The sequence below is a fragment of the Falco peregrinus genome, chromosome 2 (assembly GCF_023634155.1).
Source record: "Falco peregrinus isolate bFalPer1 chromosome 2, bFalPer1.pri, whole genome shotgun sequence".
NCBI lineage: Eukaryota > Metazoa > Chordata > Aves > Falconiformes > Falconidae > Falco > Falco peregrinus.
In genome coordinates, this window is record NC_073722.1 from 115,264,830 (window position 1) to 115,289,723 (window position 24,894).

The following is a 24,894-nucleotide window of genomic DNA, read 5'->3' on the forward strand; positions in this document are numbered from 1 at the left end:
GAAGTTTACCTTGTTGATATAATGCACTGAAACAGAGCATAAACCCCCGAGTTATAACTTCTGAGTATGTGTAAGAGGAGATCATATGTGAGATACTACTATCTTAGGCCTTTAACATTTTTGTTGACTTAGTAAGGTTTGGAGTTTTTTTCACTCTACAAAACCTGGGAGCCACAACTCGCAGCTGCTGTGACAGCCGGACACCAGTGGCAGCTCGCAGTGGCTCCGGGGTCAGCACTGGGGTTTCACCGGGAACATTTGTGGATGTTCCGGTGCGGATGTGAGGATCCGCTGCCACTGGTGGCCGCCAAGCTGCATCTATAGTCGAGTGGGGGAGCAGAAACAAAGGCTGTCAGAGGTAATTGCAGCCCATGGGGTCTTAAAAGTGGCTCGAGAACGCATTGAATAGCCTGGTGTTGGGCCAATGCAAACCAACGCTGTTTATTCTAACACCGTTTACTTTTGCCTATTGCTTTTTGTTAAGGTTGAAATCAAACGGTACTCGGCGAAGTTGGATACTTCAGATTTTTATTCCAACTGTTCCCATGTTGTGTGTACTTGCTACACGAGGAACTGTTTGCAGGAAGGGCACACTGTAAGAACCGAAGAGAGATCATTTCAATTTCATGTTTTTTTGGTACTTTACATCATAAATATATTTTGGTTTTACAAATGGGTCAGTTTAGTTTGGCACTGCTGCTTCAGAAAAAACCCTGGAATTTCTTTGCCTTCCTTTGGTTATCACCAGGCTTTCTTGAAACACCAAACCAGGATTTGTCTCTGTTGCAATTTTGCTGTCTGACATGTAGTGTGTTCCTATACATTGTACTTCAGAAACCAGCCTCGCTCGCTTTTTCTGTGCGCACTCCAGCATCGCTGCTGAACAGCGCTCTGGGAAAAATACTTGCTGCTGGAAACCAGAGTGTAAAAACCTGATGTTACTCACATTATCATCCATCTCCCAACAGTTTTTATTAAGAGTTTCTTTGACTCTTCCACTGTCCAGGCTGGGAAGTCTGAGCCCACAGCAACCAAAGTTAGAGCCAGACTTTGGCTCAGAGTCATTTCAAGAAAAGAAACGTTTCTGTTGGGCCAGTCTCAAACATTTGTGCCCTGTGAGGGACAGAGCTGTCACCTTCTTAATCTGAAATCCTGCAAAAGTGGAGTGAAAATATACCAGATGTAGTAGCGGGAATTTCCTTGAGGTACAGAGATGACGTCTCTTCCTGCAGCAAATCGCTGGCAGGGGCAGGAACAGAGCGTCGCTCTGAGCATTACAAAGCGCCCACCATAAAATGATGGTCAGCGTGAGGAACCAGTACTGGCACTGGGCTCTTCCATCCAGGACTCTGGATACTTCACTAAAGCTTCCTCGGCCTCTTCCCCGTAGGTCCGGAAGACAACGGCCAGTCAGGTTTACGAGATGTTGATAACCTACAGTGACGTGGTGGATCCTGCCGTTATGGATGAGGTCATGACTATACTCAGCGATACCAACTGGTGAGTGAGTGAATTTGTTGCCAGACAGTAATAAGAGCTGAAATTGTGTTTGTACCGCAGAAGTTAAAGGAACGTTGATGCCTTTGAAAGCTGATGGCAAGGATGCTGTAAGAAACAATGGTGTAGTTTTAGCTATTCATTGCTTCTAGGCCAAAAAGCATTGCTGAAAGGAATTCTTCTGTTCTAAAGAACCATCCAGTATATTGTCCCACTGGAAGCCGTGTGTATAAAATCACCACTAGATAAGGTAAAATATCCATGTTTTTCTAACAACTTAAAAAGGGAGGAAATCTTGGAAATTCTCCATGAAACAGAGAGAGACTGTGCTGTGCAAACAGTCGGATGTCAACTGCACAGACAGTTTCTTGGCATTTATAAGCACTGGCAGGATTTGGGGAAAGGAAGGATCTTTGCAGGCTGGAAAACAACAGCATTAGCAGAGCAGCTCAAATCTCCCATGAAATGTAATGACTCAAAATGCTACAAATATTGTATTCGAGCAAATATTTTGACTTGAACAGTTCAGATGTTTCCCAAGCATATGACTGCATGAATTCAACAACTGCTTTGATTCATTTTTTTACCTGCTGTTACCTGTCACCTTAGCTCCTTGCTTGGGCGGGGGGAACAGGGTCCGTCCTTCGCCAGCAAGACTCAGCGAGCAGCAAAGGGCGTTCTGGGGCGGGAGGAACCTGTTCCGTCGGCACCCTTGGAGTGACAGGAGGGGACACTCACCATGGTCTTGGCACTAGTTTATTCTCTTTCTGCGAATTTTAGCATTATGTGTTACAGTCACTTGGAAAAGTTTATAAAAGACTTGTGCCTCAGATATTTGAGAAAATACGGCATTTTAAGATACTAATTAGTTTATTAGTTTTGCTGCCATGTTAAACGTTTTTCCTTGTAAGAGTTGACGGTCATAGGTCTACTAGCCCAGCACCCTGCCTCAAACAGCAGTCAAAGTTAATACATGAGAACAGACAGATATAAAAAAAAATATGATTTATTTAGTCATTATATTAAATGGCTTTTTGTCTTCATTGACATTTCATGGAAATAAATGTATCTAGCTATGTTTAAAGAACAAATACACCTTAAGGCTGTGGTTTACATTTTTTCAGACTGCAGGCTTACGTTATTTAACTGTTAATTACTTTCCAGTTCATTTCTGCGCTGAGCTTAAATAATTTTATATTTGGGAAAAGAAAACTAAGTTTGTCATTGTAAGCAGTGGCTGCTGCTATTCTGAATTTTCCAGCTCAGAATTAGAATAACTGTCTCAGATTTGAAGAACTGGTTATCAACAATTCTGCCTGTTGTTAAAATTACTTATTTAGTGTGATTCAGTGCTCGCTTATGAAACCTGAATTTAAGAGCAGGCTTGCTCAGAAGTTACATAAAGAATTTGTTAACAGAAACAATTGAATAGGCTTGGATTACTGCCGTCACACAGGGATGTTTACAATACCAAAATTAGAAGCGGTACACACCAAATTGCTACAGAAAAAGCGGTGGTAGCACAGTTCTGCTCATAAATGGGTTACTAAACCAAAGCAAAATAGTTGTAAAAACCACTTCAGAAAAATAAATATTGTGTTTTCATGTTGTCATTTTTAAGGTGTGACTGGCTGCCTGTTTTATTGTCTTAGCTCAGGACTTGCTCTGAGTTCCCTGTTGCCATATGCCCATTGCACTAAGATTAAAGATGAAGAGCTAGTTTACTTAAAACTTGTTTTATCGTGGTAGGCTTGAACTGTTTACAAAGGAAGAGGTTTGAAGTCATTGCGAAGTGTCAGCGAGAGCGGCTTGTTCTTCTCAAGCTCTCCCAGTGCCAAAGCAATCGTAGTAAATTCTGAATTACAATAAGCATTAACATCCGGAAGCCAAATGAGAATTTGTATTTGGGGAAGACTATAATTACTGGCATATGCATATTTGTTCGTTGTTGAAACTATAGACAGTTTATGATTATAAAATTCAGAGTTAAAAGAATTACTTTATATAAGTTTTGTTTAGCTACAGGAAGGTTTCCAGTATTAAATATGATAAATTGTCCAAGGTGTCAGAAAACCAGAAGTTAAGATTATTTCTAACTTGCCCTTTATGCTTTCTCTCTGCAGTTTTGAACTCTGTTTATGTGCTAAGAGTTACATTTTTAAATAGCACATTTATAGTTTTTGTACACTGTTACATGTACAAAATCAGGTACAGTTACATACAAGTAACATTACAGTTACTTAAGAAAAGCAAAATAAATCTACTCTAAATGGTGAATAATATTTGGCAGTCTCCAGTCCCACAGCATTCCAGTTAGTGGTAGATTTTTACAACATGCAAAAGAATGTTGTCTGTATGGATTTTTGGCATTTAGGGGCTTTTTGTAACTGACAGTTCTTGAGGAAATTACCTCATCGACATGATACTACTTCAGAAACTTTTTAAAAGGCTCACAAGTTTTAGGTCTGGATTTTCTGTTTCAGGAGAAGGCTTCTTTAGATTGTAGAATGTTCTCCAAATCCACTGGCATTTATTTTAATTCTTGACGTGAAGTAGTCTTAAACAAAAAAGGAGCTGTAGCTTTAAATAAAAAATTAGTGAATGGGTTGTATGAATAAGTGGGGATTTTTTGAATACAAAAGCCTAAAGGAATTGTCTTGGACATTTTACTAGTAACGGGTCACTTGTGGAAGATCTGGTGTATGTTTATGGTTTATCTGGCTTCAGGTGGTACAAAAATGTTACATTATCCTTAAAATGTGACACACACCAAAAACTTCTAAGATTTGAAACCTACGTGAAAGAACAGACGCGTACATAGCCATATAATAACAAAATGGATAGCTTAAGAAGTTGTATGTATGTAGCTAACCTCGGGGTTTTATTTCTGAATTAACTGGAAAATACTTCCTCATGCAGGGAAGCTGAATTGCCAGTAGTACGAGAGAAACGCAACTGCCTCTGTGATCTCATGAAAGTGCCCAAACCGCAGCTGGTATCCAAGGTGAAGTACGGAAATGTGCTCCGGGGGGGTCTGTAAATACCACAGGAACGATCAGTTGTTCCCCCAAGCCTGCCGGGAACTTCTGTGCAACAGCTGCGGTTCTGCGCCGGTTCCTGAACGTACCCGTGTGCACCAGGAGGAACGGCCTCACAGCTAACTCCAGAATAGATGGAATTGCTGAAACTGTTGGCTTAAGCCCTTCCACTCTCCTTTCTTGAAACCATTCCAGGCTTGCAGTGTGACATCTTACTCAAACAAAATGCAGGAATTAAATAATGCAGTACAGATGTTTCAAAAACTGCTCGTCTGCCCTTTCTGGGGAAAGAAAAAGGGATTAAAAATTCCCCGTCAATTTCAACAGCAGGATTATAACCTGAGATGTTGTGCAAACCACAGAATTCTAACGCTGCCTAAGAGGAAGAATATAATCTAAAAGCTATACGTTCATAGGATGACAGACAACTTAGCCATATGTAGGTCCCATTTCATTTTAATGCAGATAGTTTGGAATTGCCCGTCTGCTCAGTATTGCAGAAGTACAGAATTTTTCAAGGGGTTCTGAGAGGTTCCTTTCCTCTCTGTCCAAAGATAAGGAGGCTGAATTATTACTGGTTTAGAGAACATGTGTTAACATGACAATTCACAAAGAAAAATTATTTTTGGGTATGCAAGAGAAGGTGGAAGTGCTTGATGATCCAAGGCTTCTTCCCTGGCATCACAGGCACCCACAGCATATAACCTATTCTGTAAACTGATTAAGCTTAAAACCAGTGGTATATTAACTTGCTCTTGGGCTTTGTGATTTTTATTGTTGTTTTAGGAAGGTTTTGTTCTTTGTAATTATTTTAGAATGCAGAAACATCACCCATGCAGTTGTCTTTCCTAAGCTTTTCCTAATTGGGAAATACCTTCCTTTTCTGAAATACTTGAACACCATTATTTTTGTGACTAGAATTATGCAATGTTGCCCTGCACAGTTCCACTTCAGAACTGCCGTAGCATTTTTCACAGCTGCAGCATCTGGGGCTGAAAGCCACCAAGTCTTTTCTCCTGCACGGCCGCTGAGGGTGACCTTGGCTAATGGTGTTTTTAAACTGCCGGCTGCACTGGCTGGCTGGGATGTGACTGTGCGAGTCCTTGAGGTCAGCCAGTTCCTCCTGTGTAATAGTCTCATCATCCCTTACACTGAAGGTGCTTCCTGCTGTAAGTAGATCCTATATTTTCCTGAGTTATAAATATATATATCTTTAAAAAATTGGTCAGAAGACTAATACTCAAGACATCCATGAATAGCCTTCAAAGACACCCTGCTGCCCCCATGGCAGTTTCTTTACCCATTTTCCAGTTTTTACCGTCATGTCTGCAGGTTTCTGCTTTTAGTAAGTTTTAAGAAACCTGTAACTAACATTTCTGCCATTCTGGAAAACAAGAATCTGAACCTCTCACCCATACAAGGAATTGGCTTTAGAGCAAAAATTGACCTGAGCAGTGCTGTTTTCTAGTCAACTAAAAGAAATTTTATGTTCAAATGAAAGATGTTACAAGGTGAACTCCCTGATCTCAAAAAAACTTACTTGTTCCTTAGTTTTCTCCTCATTTTTCAGTCTCCAATAATTATCTCCCAATGTAAACAAAATAATAAGAAACAGCCAAATACATGTATCGGTATTTCAGATGGAACTGTCACAAGCAGTATCATGTGCAATCTGGAAGTTACGTGCTGATTCTGGAATTTTACCTTTTTTCTCCTCTTTTAACATAAACAAATAGTATAACTGTTAGCAAAAAGAGTTAAGCCTGCGCCTGCCCTGAGAACTGCTGGAGTTCACTGTGAAGGCGATACTGAACGCCAAGGACTCCACAGCTGCCCAGCTGTCCCTAGCAGCAGCCAGGCTGTGCTCACACAAGAGCGCACAACACTGCTTTTCCTCGAGAGCTCACATATCCTCAGAGCAGCGGAGAAACAACTGAGAAAGCCAAGCCTAACATTATGAAAAGGTGAAAGAAATGGATTTCAGCTGAAATCAACACTTACCCTTCCTTTAAAACTTGTCCAAATAAAATTTGCTAGAGGGTAGTTAAAAATTAGTGTTAAAAAGGACTATAAATGTTACATCTTTGTATGTCTACATTTTCTTCTTGGTTTAGTTTACTTAATTACATGATTGGGATACTGCTAAACCAGTGATGCGTGCCTACTCCACGTGACCTCTTTTTTTCTTTCTGTCTTGCAGAGTTCAGTGTAAGGAAGTCGCAGGCGCTGCTTTGTCAGCTGAAGCTCGTGGCTCAGGTAGGACTGGAAGAGTTTGTGCTGCAGCATCCTGACAAAGTGGATTCTCGGCACGAGCTGTGAAGTGCACTGTTTGACAAAATAAGAGGCAGAGATTATGTCTTAAAGCGGCACTGTACGATGTGCCACAGGAAGGCAAGATTCATTGTTTTTAGTTTTTAACGTCATTATCTGTAGCCACGAGATGGCGGTTTCTCTTCATCCTGCTGTCACGACTGACCTGGGTTGTTTTTTTTTTGATGTCGGTGATTTGTACTTCTACAAGTCTGAATGGAGCCGTTCAGCCTGTGCTTGCTGTACACACATGAAGTATTAAACCTGACTTGCTGCATTAGTCTCTTGAAAGAATTGTTTTTAGCGGTAAAAATGGCAACACTGAGTGGTAATTAAGTCTTCCTGAATATAGAAAGTGTCTCTGTGGATAAGTCTGTTATTCTTAGGCCATGGACGAACAAAGGACTTTGTGAAACAAAGGTTTCACTTCAGCTAAAGTCAAAGCCTCTCTTAATAGCTTTTTATATAACCATTTCAAGCAAATGTGGGGGTTTCTGTGGTAAAAACTAGCTTTAGGGACTGAAGCTTTATTTTTTTTCCTTTGAAGAACAGAAGTGGACTATACTTCAGGCCACTACTAGAAATTTAGATCATTTCTTATTGACTATAAAATGAAATGGCTATAACATTTCTTTTTGGTAAGATTAATGTGACGGGGAGGACAACAAGATATTCTAATTACACTGTGTTGTTTGATGGTACTCATTAAATCCCACTATCCCAGCACTTCAAGTAGAAGAGCGGCGCTGTCACACACACCTATGAAAATGTGAAAGGAAGGAAAAATTGGGGCAGAGGAGCTAAACCCAAGCCATTTCCAAAACTACAACCTGCCTGTCTCTAAGATTCTTTTTAAGAAGATAACAATAAATTACATAATTCAGTATTTCTGAAGTATACTTGCAACCTGGCTGGCAGATGAAATTCAGCGTAGATCAGGGTTACTGCCTGACCAAAACCTGAGAAGGTTCAGTGAAAATTACGAGCAGCTGTACAGATGATCGTCTGGCTGCCAGCTGATGTTACAGACACACCTGTACTTCTCACGCAGCCCCGAAGCAGAGGGTGCCACGCTTTGCCAGCTCCAGCGCTGTGCGGAGCTTCCCCGCGGGCAGCACCAGCTGAGGGCCCCGAGCAGTGTTTGACAGAAACCTCTTGGTGCTTCTAGAGGTTATGGGCTTTGCCTGAGATGTTTGTAAGGCTTCCCTGTGGTGACAACCCTCTGGCACACCTCTGGCCTGTGTTTGGTGGTTATTTCAATTAGAAATACAATTTAACAATCAAACTGAGTTTGGTAAACAAGTGATGTGCCATAGTAAAATGAGCAAATAGCATTATCCACGGTGTAACTAGGTGCGCCTTAGAAAGGGGTTACTCAGCACAAAGATTAATTTAATGAGGCGCAAATTACTAAGAGATTCTAAACCTCTGAACGCTTTGGTCTTCCTATACACGGAGAATAACACAGCTTCAGTGTCACGCCTTACCTTGGTTTTCAGTTAAAGTGGTAGTAATCCATCCCTTCCTTCAAGTTCAGCATGTTCAGGTTTGCTTCAAACGCTCCACCTGTCAAATCCTGTGAGGGGAGAAAAAGAGAATTAGATCAACCAGATAAACACATTTCAGGTTGTAACAGGTTTTGGTAATTCGGTTCTTTAGACCACAGAAGAAAGTCCCATTTGCAGAACTAAACATAAATAAACTGAGGCTCAGAAATGTTTCCATTCAAAAAGCAAGTGTATGTCGAGAACTTGGTGTTCGTATAGTCGGGGGAGGGTGGGGTGGGGGGGATGTTACACAGCTCACTGTGGCGCCTCTGTCACCTACCGGCACACGCCACCTTCCAACGCAGGCATCTCCAGAGAACAGACCCAAGGAATGAGTCTGACAAACCAGTGGGTTTTGTAGATTTTGAACAATGATTAGCTTGGCTGATGAAACAAACCTTTCATCGAGCAAATGAAACATTTTGCATAGTTAACAGCATTTCCTTTGGAGCCCTGGTTACATTATCCAAACAGGAGCCTGGTAGATTTGCTCCATGAGCTTTGGTCTTCCTGGAGTCCTTAATTCTACGGATCTTCAGGAATGGCACCAAAAAAAAAAAAAAAAAATTAAAGTTTACAAAACTATAGGAGGCAGGTGAGAGAGAGAGTGCTGGTTCTTTTGGCTGGCCCAGAGCAGCAGCGATGCTGTTCGAACAGCGCACAAGTGTCTAGGGCAGGACAGTACGAAAACAGAGTCCAACTGAGACTGGAGTTAGAGGAGGCGGAACGCTAGGCTTTGGCTGGAGTAACGGATTTGAAAAATTGCTCTGGGATCTTTAATGAACCTACGTTCAGAAACGAAAGCTTCTGTCCCACGTGGAGGACTGTACCTCCCAGCTCGCCTTGGACTCATCAGCTGAGCTGCTTATAAAGGCACTGGTAGCATCTGGGCGTTGCTGGGAGGCTCCATTCGAGGAACGCCTCCGTCTCCATCAGCCGGGAGCCTGGTACCCAAATAAGCCGACCTTCCCCTCCAAACCTCCGCGTTGTTCCTGCTGCCTGCGGCCGGTTCAGCCCGCTCGCCCCCACCAGCCACAGGTGCCCTTCCTCCTGCGCTCTACTGTCACCAGCGTCAAAAAATACAGCAGATGACATCACGTGACCCAGAACAACAAAATCCATAACCACCAGTCATAAAATTCATAAGTGAGCTCTGATGTTTACATTCCGTAAAAAAAAATTCTGTTTAAAAAAAAGAACAGTAATGAATAATTTGGGGAAGGGCAGGAAAGGGCCCCTGGCACTGGGCTTTTTAAGCAAGGCCTCCACTTCCCTGAGGTAACCAGTTTCTTATCTGAGCGATAAGGCCCTAATTGTGAACGATGCTGAGTATTTTTTGTAATTTTTTTTTTTTTTTTTTTACTTCTTGAAATCAAGACTACTTGATGGTATTTAATACTTTGAAGGACTGGGTCCTAGTTTCTCAATTCAGTTAAGATCCCAAACCATCACTGGTCCAGCAGCAAAACTTGCTGCTCTCGTCAACCGGGAATTCTGCTCAGAAGTGTCAGCCTTGGTTACAGCCTTTAGCCTCCACTAACGATTTCACAAACCCAAGATATCACAAGTTAGGACACAGGGTACAAAACGGTTGCGTTTAGCTTAAAAATCAACCTGCTCTAAAGAAGGGTTAAAAAACCACAGAGATTTATATGTAGAAGAGCCCAGATGGTAAATTGAGCAGGAGAGTTAAAACGAAACCTTCCATTCCCAGAGCACAAGACTGAGGTGACAGAACACGGCCGGGTTGTACAGTAACTGGCCTAACAGTGAATTCACTGACAACTGCATACGATCAGACTAGTTTAATTAGGGAGACGGAAAAATAAGAATCCCTTTCATTTCAAGCACTTGGCACCCGTGCCAAACCAGAGCACAATACATGATTTCTAAGCATTTTGCTGTATTTACCTCAAAGCAAGAGAAAACACCCAGGGCAAACAAACCCTCGGGTGAAGCGGGGCCGCGGGCAGCGACGCAGTTTTGACGAGCTAAAGCCACAGTTTTATTCTCTTCAGCAGAAACCCAGCACGCACACAGAACAGAATTTCAGCTCCAGACTGTTGCGAAGCCATTTTAAAATACAAACTGAGCAAAAGATCATGTCAGATGACTGCTTTTTAAAAATGATTTTATATGGTAACAACCTCATGGCAGTGGTAGCAAGAAGGAACTGCCTGAAAAAATAATGAAGAAAACCCTGCTCCGGGTACACGGCCAGCAGAGTCATTTCTTGCAAGTGACCCACTTAATAAACATATCTAATCTTCAGAATTACCCTCTTAGAGCTGCATAGAAACATGCAGGTTTTGTCTGTACCAAAACTAAAAATAATCCCCCACCACAAACAGCAAAATAACACTTTCTTCTTCAGAAGCATGGTGATGAACTTACTTTGGGAAATAATAATGCTAAATCTGAAAGACTGGGATGTTTAGGAATTTGTTAATGACTTTTAATTAATTAATTAAATTATTTTTTTTGTTATGTTATGACTTTTAATTAATTAATTAAATTAAATTAAGAAATTATCTAAGAGGACGTGCAGCTAATTCTGCCTTACATGAAGTTCCAACAGTTCCATGCAACATGGAGCTGGGTTGTAGCTGTTGCATCGGCAGCCGTCTGCCAAGAAACGTCCGTACGTTCACTGGGGGTGTTGCACACTTGCTGCACGACCTGAAACAGAGCTGGGGAAAGCTACTGGCCCAGAATGGTTTGAAAATACAGGCCATTTGTAACTCTTTTAACACAGGACTCCTCTTTTTCCCCTCACAGTAAGCACAAGGATAGTGCCCTTTTTTGCAAAGGAATTTTGTCTTTTATATTTTAATTGTAAATACATTTAAATTAATTTATTTTAAATACAGTCTTTCTCAGCAGTCTGGGACTTTTGTCACAGCAATGTTTTTTGCACAGTTTGATCTGATAAATCTGGGTGAACAGCATCAGAGAGGGAGCAAAAGCTAGCACAAACCCCAACATTTTTCATTTGATGCAGTCTTAATATTTTATGTAGTTATCCCCATCCTACTTCTTCCTGTGCTCCCACTTTCAAAAAGCGTGCTGGAAGAAGAGATGTAGAAAAGGTGATTAAAGAAAAGCAAGTGGGAAGTTTTGCTTTTAGCCGTGAATTCAGATGTGGGCTGCACAGCAAGCGAGGCAAACGACCTCCAAATACAGCAAAGACTAACGCTCAGCATTACACTGGCCCGCGCTCTATCAACATGAATGAATGAAAAAGTTACTCTGCTTTTCTCAACCCATTTAGAAACCATTTCCTTTAGTGGTCAGGTGTAGAAGCGTGAAAGCTGCTGCAGGCAGGATACCCGAGTATTTTAAACCACAGACATTTATCAACTTGTTTTGTTTTGGTAGAAAACTACTTTCCATGACAAAACTGCTGCTGAAAACTGTGGCCATTTCAATCCACCCACGACCCTCCAAGTAGGAAGGGCGGAATGTCACGGATTCTGGCAGCCTCCACAAAGACGCTCAACAGTAATAAAACACACAATGTATGACAATGGCTGAAAGAGGCTGCTAAAAACTATTGCTTAAGGTCGGCTGCGAAACCCAGTGGTGGAGAAAAGGAGGGTCCAGCAGGCTTGGTTGTGGAGTGGGACTCGGAGCACCGCTGCTTGCTTCCCGAGACCCTCTGATGCCTCTCCACTGGGTTTTACTCTTCCTACACTTTGGCACAGATAGATCTGTGGTGGTTTATTTCTTTCTTACGTTGTCTGTGGTTTCGCAGGTGATAACAGGGTATCAGGCACTGCTAACAGAAAAATTTGCTTTCAGTTCTTTATTATAAATCTGGTTTTCTAACAGTCTGAATCTATGTCTTCCTAATATTAAAATAATAACATGGTGTAACAACATAGGTGTGCTGTGAGGCTCATATTATTAACAGGTATCCGTCTGTTTAAAATCTGTAGAAAAGGAAGCTCCATTGCAGACTTTCACTGTGGTGTTACGCAAGTTTATCATCAGCATTGGTCTTGTCTCTTTGGCCACTATCTTGTTTTCCTGATGTGTAATGCTGCTGGAACTCCATGCACACTGAACTTTTTTTACTTAGAACACTAGGGTGTTCTCAGCATCAGCTCTTGGAACACCAGCGTTCACAGTATCAACTAACGCAGCCATGAAGTGAGAGGGTAAGGAGGTAACTTGCCTGCAGTTTCTAGACATTTGCCTCCATCTGAATGGCTATTGACCTTAAATTCTCCTAAAAAGTGAGCTGCTTCAAAGACAGATTCCAGAAGCAACTTTACAAACTCTGAAACTGTTTCAAGTAGGTCAAATTGTATTTCCAAAGAAAATACTGCTCACTAACTTAAACGATACTATGGCCTGCAGTGTTCTGTGATCAGCAAGTGGATTTCCACTCAGCTCAGTGACCATGAGTGGAAAATACACTGAAATCACAACTGAAGGCAGGGACCAGAGTTTTCAGACAAGATGTTGTATAATAGTCTCATTGTAAGGGCTTCGCAAATTAAATGTGCTTTATAACAGGTTGCACAGATGTTTTGTCTAGGGACTTCCACCCACCATTGTATGTAGTATGAAAAATTAAATTAGTTGTAATATTACTAGCTTATCCAAGAGTTTATCAACCAACAGTACATGATAATGCCCTAAGGTACGTGCAGTCTGGCTTTGCTACGCATAGTTATGATCTCAGAGTTGATCATAAGTTGGGAGTGCGAAGTTAAAAACAGACTGCACCAGATGCGATGAGATTCAGCTAATCAACCTCTGAACAGACCTGGTACAGCACTCGAACGTTGGTGTTTATACGTAGCTACAGGTTTTAGTTACTGCTAGAGACTTGTTTAACTAGAATGTATTTGCAATTTTGCTTTAAAACCTCTGCGTCATCCCATACATTGTGCTTTGCCATTTTAAATATAACAGCAAAATAACTGCTGGTTATCATCTTCTAGTTAAGTTATTAGGTCAATTAAACCAGTTGAAATAAGGAAGATACCACAGTCGGGCACAGAAGAGGCTTCAGAACTGGCAGTGGCAAACAAAATGGTTTTTAAGGTCTGATTTAAAAAACAAAGACTCTGCTGTACATAGGGGCTGCAGAACACGAGGACTAAACAAGGCCAGGTGGCTGACTGTATATGCTTCTTTGTGTATCGAATGTTGTTGGGCAAGAAAGTAAACCAGATCCAAGCTCCTTTACAGAAGCTTACTTTTTATTATTCTTGTTACTACTTTACTTAATAGTGCTGTTTTCAATCCCCAAAACACTCTGCACAAGCAATTTGATAAAAAAGGCCATTCAGTTGCATAGTAAAAGCTTCTGGGAAAAGCTACGTACAGTAAAGAGAAACTCATTTTCATAAGGAGCACATACTGATTTTGACATTAAGCTCGGAGTAAAGGTACTCACCAGCTTCACGCAGATAATGAAGGGTGGAGTTGCGTCTCTGAAGTGACATATAGGAATTTGGGGTTTTGGTCTCTCCTGCAGGAAAAAAAGCAGCAGACATGCACACATGGTTACTTGTTAGCCAAGTTTTAGGAGCTACTAAACACTAAAAGAGGAAAGAATTATTCTGAGACCTCGTGCTAAACAGTCCATCTGGTCACATGCTTCCTCTCATTATTTTGCCAGTCACTTCCAGTACCCCTTATTTTCTTACCATAATCTTTCCATACAATTGCGTTTCTTTGTTCAAAGTTACACATTACACCAGGTCTTTCTGCTGCTGGAAGGAGAAGGTCTCTCTCCTCTCCTCCACTGCTTCCTTACCTCCAAGCTCTACTTTTAGCCCTTTCCCAAACAATTCCCTCTTTGATCTGATTGCAAGGCTTTCACAGCCTACCCCATAAAAAAAAAAAAAAAAAAACGCTCATTCTGTTGTCAGCAGGTTAATTTTCTGCAGCTTTAGGGAGCTCCATCAGCTTACAGTGCCCCCAGAGAAGCGTCAGAGCAGGCACAGGAGCATCTTGCCCTCGGTGGGAGCTGTTAATGGTTGCGCCCAGCTGGGACTTCACCACAGATCCAAACCAGAATCTTCCAAGGATTCACAACAACTGCGGTACAATCTTCTTTACAACTGATCTGACAGGATGGGTGTGTCTTAGGAAGACAAGCGCACGGGATCTCTGACAACGATGCTGACAGTATCCCTGCACTGGTAGGTGGCGAGTCCTCACTATTCCAGGTCAAAATCCTGAACTCCAGTTGCTTTCATGCAGCTGAAAACACTCATTAGCTTCCTGGCATAGAATCTGGTTGTACAGCCGCTCCGATCCAAGCTAGAGCACTGCGCCTGAGGGGTGCCCCTGCTCTCCCCCTCCCCTCCCCCCAGGCCTGCTCCCATCAGATACAAGGATCGTGCAACCTCAGGGTAATTTGATTCACAAGATAACTTGCTGGAGACCTTTTTATTTTAAGGTTCCTTTTCTGCCGGATCAGCTCGCTGAATCAAGCCGTCCTTTGGCCACAGATTGCCAGACCCATCGCAAGCAAAGCAGCGGGGGCTGCGGCCGGGGAGCGCGGGCAGAGCACCCTTCCGCACACTGCGCCCACGGGATCTGATCCGATGCCCAGTGAAACTACGAACTGTCTTTCCACCAGCTGTTGCCGGTAGTGACTCTGGATGAAACTTTACTCCAGGTCTTAATTGCTATCATGAAATTAAGACTGCAAAAAGACAACATTGTTGGGGTTTTTTTCTATGTGGTTTGTTTATTGCCCTCTAAATTTCATGCTTCCTTGTCTAGGGAATGAAGTGTTGCTGCCTACAATTTTAGGCTCCCAAGGAACATACCAAAGTTTTATTCAGATGCAGTATAACAATAATATACAGATAGGCTCCAATTAATTGCAGAAGCTTGCTTTAATAGATATTTGAATTTCATTCATCATGAGCCACATTCTACTCGCACTTAAAAGAAAAAACTGTCAGTGTTTTACTATGTTTTACTCCATCATCAGAACCCTGTCAGAGTACATATATTTTTGTCTTTCCAAATGGACTTCAGTGAGCGTGAGGTCCATAGTTCTGGCTCCAGAGTTTGCACTCCAGCATCAGTCCCCAGCTATCTAGTCTTTTGTCACAGTCTCCTTACCAAAATCAGTTGCTATAAAGTATTTAAAATCAGTGACGTATTCCTTCATCACATTTCCCAGAACACTTCCAGATCCCACTGAAGAATGCAAGAGTACTTACAACTCACCTCAGATTCTTCATAAGTGTAGAATCCTTTTCTTATTTTCTTTTCATCAACATCACAAAATGCAGTTACCTGGAGAAACAGAAGCAGAGCAGCATTTCAGTACCGTTCTGTGCTACCAGCAGGTATTTCACCTGCGATGTACCTAAGTAACGCTACAGGCGTGTGACTGAACACAGGAATAGGGCAGCGCACCCTGGTCCTTCTACAGAGCTTAAAAATTTATTAAATCTGGGTGTATCATAAGGAGCTGGGCAAATTTTGCAGTTGTATATGAGCACATTATGTTTTTATAAACAGGCGAACAGGTGATCTAAGCTACTGACTGTGTAAAAGAAAACCTCTATGAGATGATGGGTTTTCAGTTTAGCAAACTAAAAGCAGAGACTAGCCGCCTCATCTTGGCACTTCCACTGAACACCTGAAAGTAGGTAATACAAACCTTCCGCTTTTTGCCCACCCCAATCATATAATCTACCACCAGATCCCTCCGCATCACAGTGCTGCGCTATTGCTTTGGATGCTCTGGGAACACCACCCTCAGTTCTAGGTCATAACACACCGTGTCCGGGCATTCCTACAGGTTTGGACTTTGTGTTTTTCAACTGAAAAATTCAGCAGATTTGGTGTTTAAACACATACAGTTACTGCTTCATTTTGGGTATTCTTACTGTAGCTATGGAAGCATTATTTGCAGCCCTAGCTGCCAAACATTTCAGATGGTTTTTTATGTGCATTCCTCATAAATAGGCACGCAGAATACACACCTGCTATCCAAAATACACAGTGGCCTCATTTTTGAACCATTAGGTTGCCAGTAACATTTCGGAAGACTTTGTAAAATAAACATAGCTATGTTTTCCTCTAACTTCCACTGGATCTATTCATATTATCTACACAGAACTCTTACACTGAAGTGGAACAGTTAAGATGGTTAAGGTCTTGCAGAAATCAATTATTCTGGTGCAAGTTGGATACCAGTTTTCCTATCTTTTTAATTGTTGCATTAAAAATTGATTAACAACACTTACTGCTGAGAAAATTTGAAAAGCCGAACAGCTGTTTATTAATTTATTAAGTTAGAGAAGTCTGCAAAAGGCTGGCTTAGTTTCTGTGTCTACCAATCTGTCTCACCCATTTTCTTCCCGTGGTTAAGATAGTTTTCTTTTACCTAAAGTGACCTCATTCTGTCTACACAGAGGAGAACACTGACATCAGTGTCATAATGCTGAACTTTACATCCTTTATTGCTGCTTCACTCCCGAAGCAGTGCCACAGCAACAGCCCCAAACTGCAGAGGAAGAGAACTGTTACACATCTTGTCAGGCAATGGCCAGATAGAGCTGCGTTCCCTTGCAACATAAAAGGTGTTTCTACAAAAAATAATTCAGAGCTATTTCCACAGTTTTCTATCCAAATCCTGAAAAACCGTATCAGTTCTTCCATTAAACATCAATGGAAAGAGAATACAAACAAAAATAGCAAGGGACTACAAATATGGCTAAACTTACTAGCCATTGCACAAGGTCTTTGTGGCTGATGCAGGCTGGGTTAGACAGCAGCAAACATGAGCAGCTCCTCTGAGCACAAAGGCTAAGAACCAGAACCTCTCTTAGGCTTTCTTTTTTCTTTTAAACACAAGCTAATAGACTCTACAACCCTGGCCCTATTTCCATGACCACTGTAATGCTTTATTGTAGCTGAAAAATCAGATGGTGTGACTTAAGCACTGTAAACTACATCCCAAGATAGGCTCTGCCCATCTTATTTATACACGTACACACACGTATATAAATATGTATATATATATGAAGGGAACCAAGTAGAAGCCGCTGTGGGAAGAGGTTACTTAGCTGTACACTTTTCATTCTGTATTGGCCACCTTTAAAATTTTCCAATATTCTGCAGATCTCAGTTCCAGCACTGATGTTTTACTGTCCTAGAACCTGCGAGCACTATCAACACACTTCAGCAGGACATGCCTTCACTGTCAGCCTAATAGAGTTCTGGGAATAAATACAGTCCAGTACACTGACTTATCTCGCAATAATTGAAGCTGTTTTTTCCAGCTGCTTATACTCCTGTGGATTTAAAACACCAAACCAAACCACCAAAACTTTTGCCATAAGGTAAAGTGAAATTCTAGCTACACTTTAATGCCAGTAACTGGGAATTCACTGTAAGATCTGTGCTGGAAAGTGTCACGCTGTTCACCTCGGCACGTTATAATACCGTTAACAGAAACTCCTGAAGGCTGCATAGATTTCTTCTTAACATGAACGGTGTTAGAGAACCAGAGATAGTTCTTGTACCACTAGATTACCAATAATCCTAACGCTTCCCCTCATCCTGTGCCCTAACTCATACTACCACGGGTAGAGGATTTTGCCTTTGCCCCACCAACGCCCCAGCCCACGGAACTCCTGTGACAGCCGCTGTGCGAAAAAAGAGCTTGGCAGGTAAATAACTCTGTGACAGATTTCCCTTGGAAGACGGAAAGGACTCACACCTTTTCCTGAGTGACCACTAGGTACCTCCATGTACAATTATCAATGGTTTCAGCCAGCTTAAATCTGGTATTTACAATATTATAAAACAGGTCAGGCCTGAATGGGCAGTTTTTTCTGCCAGACGGCACACCATGTGGGTGGCCTGAGTCAACCATTTTTCTGACACACACTATTTATTTTCCAATTAAAGAAAATCTATGTGTGGAGTCTAATACAGGTCTTAGGCACAGTTGTTTATCCTATAAGGAGAACTCAAGGCATCAGGCTTATATGAGCTATTTACTTTATACTATCAAGATAAACCCAGAGTTACCTATTTATTTTCCTGCATTAATGGGCTTCTTTCTTGTATCTTTTATGAAGACCATCTATCCATACATGGACTACAGTCTCCCAGGGAGGAAGCTATGAATTATAAAGCTATAAAGCAGTCCCAAGGCCGGTCCGCCCCCGTCCTTTTAGCAAAACGGCTCTTTCTGCAATGCCTCTGACAACATGACACCATGGAAGCTTACAGAGTCCTCAGATCACACTTCAGTTTAAAACATATTAATGATTACGTATTTTTGTTTTGAATATCACCTGTATGAAATTCTGCACAATTCCAAAACACAGGAAAGTGACTGCTATTTCTCTCAGGTAAAATTTGGAAGAGACAGCTAGTATCTGTTATATACAAGCTACATAATTACTTGTATAAATGTGGATCGCAACAATATACATTAACAATGGTGTAAGGGGAAAAGGAGTAATAGTTTTCTTCTTCATATGAGAAAGTTTATATAGCTCAAAAGATAAGATATTTACTCAAAAAAAATCTCTGGTAGGGAAAGACATGTTTGAGGAAGATAAAAGCACTTCTCTGGCTGGTTCTTTTTCATAAACAGAGCAGCTGTGTGAAGGGATGCACGGGCTGGGACTATCAGACCTCCCTGTGGTAAGAGGAGATTAATGGGCAGCAGATTAATCCTACTGCAAATGTACAAACTAAGAGGTCTGCAAGAGTGGGCTCGGAATGCAGCTGTAATTACCTAGCTGTTTGATCTGTGCTGCTGTTGCACAGGAATTAATAGCTTGTTTCGTACTTGACTTGTTTACTGCCTTGCTGGCTACTGCAGAGGATGTTTCCTTACACTTCCCATTCCACTCAGATTTCCTAATGGAAAACCAGAAAGATTCATCAGGCTAATAACGTCCTTTTATGGTAAAAGATCCTCACAGGATTTTATTCCCTTACTTATTTTCACCTGTGGTCTGCTTTAGGTTTGTAATGGTCATCTACAGAAAGAAACAAAACGTAATCGCAGCAAATTCTCAAGATCTGTTGTAGCTGGAACGACAAGAGAGGCGAGTGTTACAAGGGAGAGTGAGTAACTTAGCAGAACATGACAGAAACAACAGACCACCTTTTTGGTAAATGGTCACCTGCACACTGCCTCCTCTCCCTGCTCATTACATCAATCGGTCTTGTAAAACTCATCTTTAAAGAAGACAACCTGCAAACTCTCTACAAAATCCTGTATGAGATCTTCCCTCCTGCATTCTCTCCACATCTTGTGCAACCCTTCATTTGTTTTAAACTTCTCGTGACCCTGTCGATTCTTCTATTTATAATTCTTTCATTCAAACTTATATAAAGCCTTAGAAGCATGTTAATATAAATCTCTGCAAAAGTTAAATCAATTTTGGCCATTCATGTCAAAACAAAATAACCGAAAGCATTACAATGCAAGTTTAAATAGATACAGTTAAACAGAAGAGACATGCAGAGCCATAAACATCTCCCAGTATGCCATCAGCGCAACCACGACACTAGCAAGCAACTCTCGGTCACAATTGGAGCGATTTTCCATTATCAGGGTGCTGCTTTTCACAGAAGCACAGACTGGTCAGCGTTGGAAGGCACCTCTGGAGCCCACCCAGCCCACCCCCCTGCTGCAGCAGCTCTCCTAGAGATGCTGCACAGAGCCACGTCCAGGCGGGTTTGAATGTCTCCAGCGAAGGAGACCCCACAGCCTCTCTGGGCAGCCTGTGCCAGGGCTCTGCCACCCTCAAGGTGAAGAAGTTCTTCCCCATATTCAGCTGGAGCTTCTTGTGCTGCAGTTTGTGCCCCTTGTCCTGTCACTGGGCACCACTGGAAAGAGCCCGTCCCGGTCCTCTGGGCCCTCACCCTTAAGGTATTTGTGGACAGTGACAAGGTCCCCTCCCAGTCTTCTCCCCTCCAGGCTAAACAGCCCCGGCTCCCCCAGCCCTTCCTCGAAGGGAGATGCTCCAGTCCCCAGATCACCTCTGTAGCCTCCGCTGGCCTCTCCCCAGTAGTTCCCCATCTCTCTCAAACTGGGGAGCCCAGCACTGGACACCACGCTGCAGACGCAGCCTCAGCAGGGCAGAGCAGAGGGGGAGGATCCCCTCCCCCAACCTGCCGGCCACGCTCCTCCTAATGCACCCCGAGACCACACTGGCCCCTTGGCCACGAGGACACACCGCTGGCCCATGGGCATCGTGCTGCCCACCAGCACTCCCAGGTCCTTCCCCGCAGAGCTGCCCCCCAGCAGGTCAGCCCCAGCCTGTACTGGTGCAGGGGGCTGTCCCTCCCCAGGGGCAGGACCTTACCTTTCACTTCACCTCTTCAGCGTTACAGCCATGACAGACACTGTGGGTATCTTTACATCCCAAGCATGCATTTCCTGACTGCCTGAAGACACTCTTCCATTAAAGACAGCAGTGTCTTCCCTATTTGCACATATATGTAACAAAGTTGCTCAAGAGAATTTTAATACCAGAATCCAAATGCAGAATAAGCTTCTCAGTACCGCATATACAAAATTTTCCTAATTACATACAACTGCCTTTATACGCAACAGCGTGGGAACTAGTTGCAAGTGTCTTGTTTCTCTAGACCAGGTAACTGTGTCAGTTATGCCAGTAACTGTTCAAGCGCACATGCCCCTGGAGCAGCAACACGGGCATTGCAAAAAGCACATCTTCCTGAGCAGGAGCAGCAGGGAGGCTTCCCTGCCGTAGTTCAGCGTGAACTGTTTGCTGTAGTCTGAAACGAAGCCTCTATTTCACCCCATCTCATTTTAGGATGCCTTACACCTGGACTTAAGTGAAGCTTTGAAATTTCATCCCTCCGTTGTCCCCTAGGCTCTCTTCTAACTCGTTTTCACGTTGCCATTCTCTCTTTCGCTGCAAAGTCAAGGGGAGGTGTAATATTCTTCCCTCTATTTATGTTTCTTCGTTTTTACATGCCCCCACTTCAGTCCCTCATATTGTCGTTCATTTACTTTAGAGTAGTTAAAATGCTACAAAACTTAAACATTTCTTGGTTTTGTGAGTGATCACAGTTGAAGTACATGGCTTAGTGATGCTGCTCTTAGAAAAAAAGTGAAAAAAACTAACATGATTTTAAATGGTTAATGAGCTAGGAAAAAGGGTGTGCAAAACATTTCCTTGAAGCTTTTGAGTTTGCCACCGGTGGATAGGGTTGTCACAGAGAAACTTCATGGGCTCTCTGTATACTAGTACTGTTTCCATGCCACTAATTAGCTGATGCTCATTTTGTCCTTTCCCCCTCCTCTTCTGTTAGCTACTTGAGCACTATTTTCAGCTATCGGAAATGACACAAGATGTTAATGCTGAAGTTCTCCTTTTAGCTGAAGTTTGATGGAGAATAAAAGAGCAGGCAAGACAGCTCAGAAACCCTCCAGGCATATGTAGCATCCCAAAAACATTTGGTTTCCATCTTCAGCTGCAAATTATAGACAAGACGGATGTGTTTTAAACAAAAAAAGGTCTGTTCGTCTTCATTCTTGCAGAAATGCTAATACAGAACCACTGTCAACTGTCAACAGCGTGAATCAAGAAGGGGACAGCCAGGAAACAGAATTTCCCTAAGAATACTGAGATCCTGGTAATTAATTCATAAAAAGCCCTACTAGTTGAATATTTTTTTTCTTGTGTTGCTGTTTAGCAAAAATACTGAGCCTTGGATTTTTGCCTGAACTCTTTGGAGACAAAGCATTATTTTAATATTCACCATACAGAGGTCTGAAGGAAAAGAGAGAATACTGCTTAGGTGTCCCTTTCTCTTTTAACATAGCCATAATTCCAATTCAGACTGTTCTCCAAACAGACTAAAGTAATAATTTATTAGTGAGTAGAGACACAGACTGCTGCTTCCTGGAATTGCCAAAATTTTGTTTCCTAAAATGCTGACTGGCATGCAACTTACACAAAAACCCAGTCAGTATAAAAAATAAAACTGGTTTGTTTATCGGGTTTTAAAAAGCCTAGAAATATTCTTTTTTTGGAAAAGATGTTTCCTTACACGCACTAAGCTTGACACCTCAAACTAATGAATTCGCTTTCTGAAGATTTAGTAGAGTTTAGGGTTTTTTTTTTCACAATTACAAAATAATACAATCGGTATAGAATAGGGTGGTTTGGTTTGGTTTTTTTGTGGGCGGGGTGGGTTATTATTTATTCTGGAAGTACCTGTCCCAAATTTTCTGCAGGTACTTACTGCCAATAATTTAGAAAACAACTCAGCTGTGACTCCACATTACAACCAAAATCAGTCTCATGACATCTTAGGAAATTCTGAATCTCGATGAAAGGATGCAGCAGCAGTGAAACGCAGCATAGGTAAAATTTTCAAGAGTCTAAACTGACTTAAAGTATAAAACCAACTGAAATTAAATTTAGACAGGTAAATTATACAGCTTAATTAAATTATACAGCTTATCCTGGCAATTTTACCTGCATTTCAAAGGGTATTAGACCTTTTAAGATCACACTGCTTTACACAACTGGACCTTCAGAGGAGAATACGGTAATTGTACTGATGTAATACTTTGTCTTAAGGGGCTTTTGGAATTGTATTTTAAAGGTGTCTGTTCTACATAATTGATGAATTCATATCCCAGGGCCTCCATTTACAAGACAACACTAGATTCTACTTGTAGATTCAAAACGATACTGAATCTCTAGTTTTCTCACAATTAACAGAATATATGAAAGGTTACATCTTGTTAAGGTAGTCTTTAAAGGGTGAGACAGGAAAAGTATTTTATTGGTTTTAGGGCTAGGAAAGGACGAAGCAACAACTATTTACAACCTTTGTTCATATGGGATTTTAGAGTCTTTGGCAAGAGTTGAAGATTAGTCACAAAATACCTGAAGGATTTTTCAGGAAAAGTACAATGTGGAGTTTAACTAGCCTCCTCTTACTGTTACTAATTTAGAATAAAATGAAGACTTCCATGAATTACCCTCTTTTTTAGGCATAAATGTTATGAAGTTATTTCCTGAAACCCCAGCAGCATAATCCTTTGATTAGCATTCAAGAAGTGAGACGTTTTAACTACTTCTGCAGCCTTTTGCCAACGCGATACCATGAAACATCAGGGTAACAATCAAGCTTCAGTTCTGACTGAGATGGATAGACTTGGGATCTCACCTTTGGAAAAGCTAGGAAGTTACAATGGCAATCATAATGAACCTGAACTACTACATAAAACTAATGCTTTAATCACTAAAGATAGCTGATTTCTGACGAAATCAGTGTTATCTAAAAACTAGGCCTCTGCTCTCGCTTAGGAGCAGCTTTCTGAAGCTGTTTATCTTTGTTGGTTGGTGACAAAACCTCAGGATGCTTCAGGTAACACATCAGACAGTAGATAAAGTTTGATTACTTTTATATAAGGTATTAAGGATCAGACTGACTGCATTTTAGCAGTAGTCTCCTGCAGTACATTTGCAAAGTGAGTCATACTTGGCTCGGGCAGCTGCATCTGGCACGTCAGCTTGCTAGGTGTGCCTGGTAGAGTATCCAGTAATTAATGGGTTAATGCTCAATGCCGTATCTCAGTATCAAACTAAAGCATACTGGGATATGTGCAATTGTAACCTTGACAGAAGCAAAACTGTATTATGGCCTACAACGCTGCCAAAGCAAACGTTATGTAAAGGGCAGCTGCAAAGAACGTCAAGACCCAGTTAATTCGACGCATGCAGTCAGTGCTGCATTCCGGGAACGAAGGTCGGTCCTTACTGAAGGAGGGGTAAGTAAGTGCTGGGTCTTTGGCAGAAACGTGGCAAAACCCCACGTATAGTATTTTTCTCTTGCCCTTTGTCACCTTGGCAGTGACATCTTCAAATAATCATTACGTTTGCTGAACAGGATGTAAAGTGCCGAATGAGTCACCTATAGAAGTAGGTGGCAAATGTAACCCAAAGCTAGAGATGTTCTATCTTAATATCAATCTCCATTTTGGCTTGGAACATAAAAAGAGAAGAAAACAAAAGAACCCAACACCTAAGATGGTAAGACACTGCTAGAAAAAGTGTCTATTTTTTCCATAGCATCTCAAAAGTCTACCAGACAAGCTGCTATCTCTCTTGGAACTTCTTTCATAATTCTCATAATTTTTCAGACAGAAAAGTGCCGTGGTTGCTAGTAAGTTAGTGGAATTCACAAAGTGCTCTGCGAAATACTAATAAAAGCGAACATTTTCATAAACCTCCCCCCGCAAGTCATATGCACACTGCACTGCATGACCCAGATAACTCAATACTTTTAACGGACAGTTCTGCCCTCTTCAAATTAAGTAACTAATTGGAGACACAGGGCATTTCAACTTCTTTCCTCATACAGTTCACCCACTGCCATGAGATGGCAATGAGAGAGGGGTGGCACTGGAGTATCAAGCAGGGACTTCAGGTTCGTGCTGTGTATTTATTGTATGAGTGCCTCCCACGTCTGTCCAGTAATTTCAGCTATGAGTA

General features: G+C 41.8%; 2 protein-coding genes across 3 annotated transcripts in view; one reads left to right on the forward strand and one right to left on the reverse strand.

The window, feature by feature from the left end:
- The window catches only part of TBCD (tubulin folding cofactor D), a 129,500-nt gene extending 122,300 nt beyond the window's left edge, over window positions 1-7,200 (forward strand). The window contains exons 38-40 of the mRNA XM_055794773.1: window positions 1,391-1,500; window positions 4,417-4,501; window positions 6,736-7,200. Coding sequence (XP_055650748.1) covers window positions 1,391-1,500; window positions 4,417-4,501; window positions 6,736-6,747 — 207 coding nt within the window. The 3' untranslated portion in view covers window positions 6,748-7,200. The remainder of the gene's footprint in view (window positions 1-1,390; window positions 1,501-4,416; window positions 4,502-6,735) is intronic.
- The window catches only part of B3GNTL1 (UDP-GlcNAc:betaGal beta-1,3-N-acetylglucosaminyltransferase like 1), a 132,710-nt gene continuing 110,303 nt past the window's right edge, over window positions 2,488-24,894 (reverse strand). For both annotated transcript variants that reach the window (XM_055794774.1, XM_055794775.1), the window contains 4 exons: window positions 15,599-15,667; window positions 13,803-13,877; window positions 8,333-8,421; window positions 2,488-6,860 (listed from right to left, as the gene is read on the reverse strand). In XM_055794774.1, coding sequence (XP_055650749.1) covers window positions 8,341-8,421; window positions 13,803-13,877; window positions 15,599-15,667 — 225 coding nt within the window. In that variant the 3' untranslated portion in view covers window positions 2,488-6,860; window positions 8,333-8,340. The remainder of the gene's footprint in view (window positions 6,861-8,332; window positions 8,422-13,802; window positions 13,878-15,598; window positions 15,668-24,894) is intronic.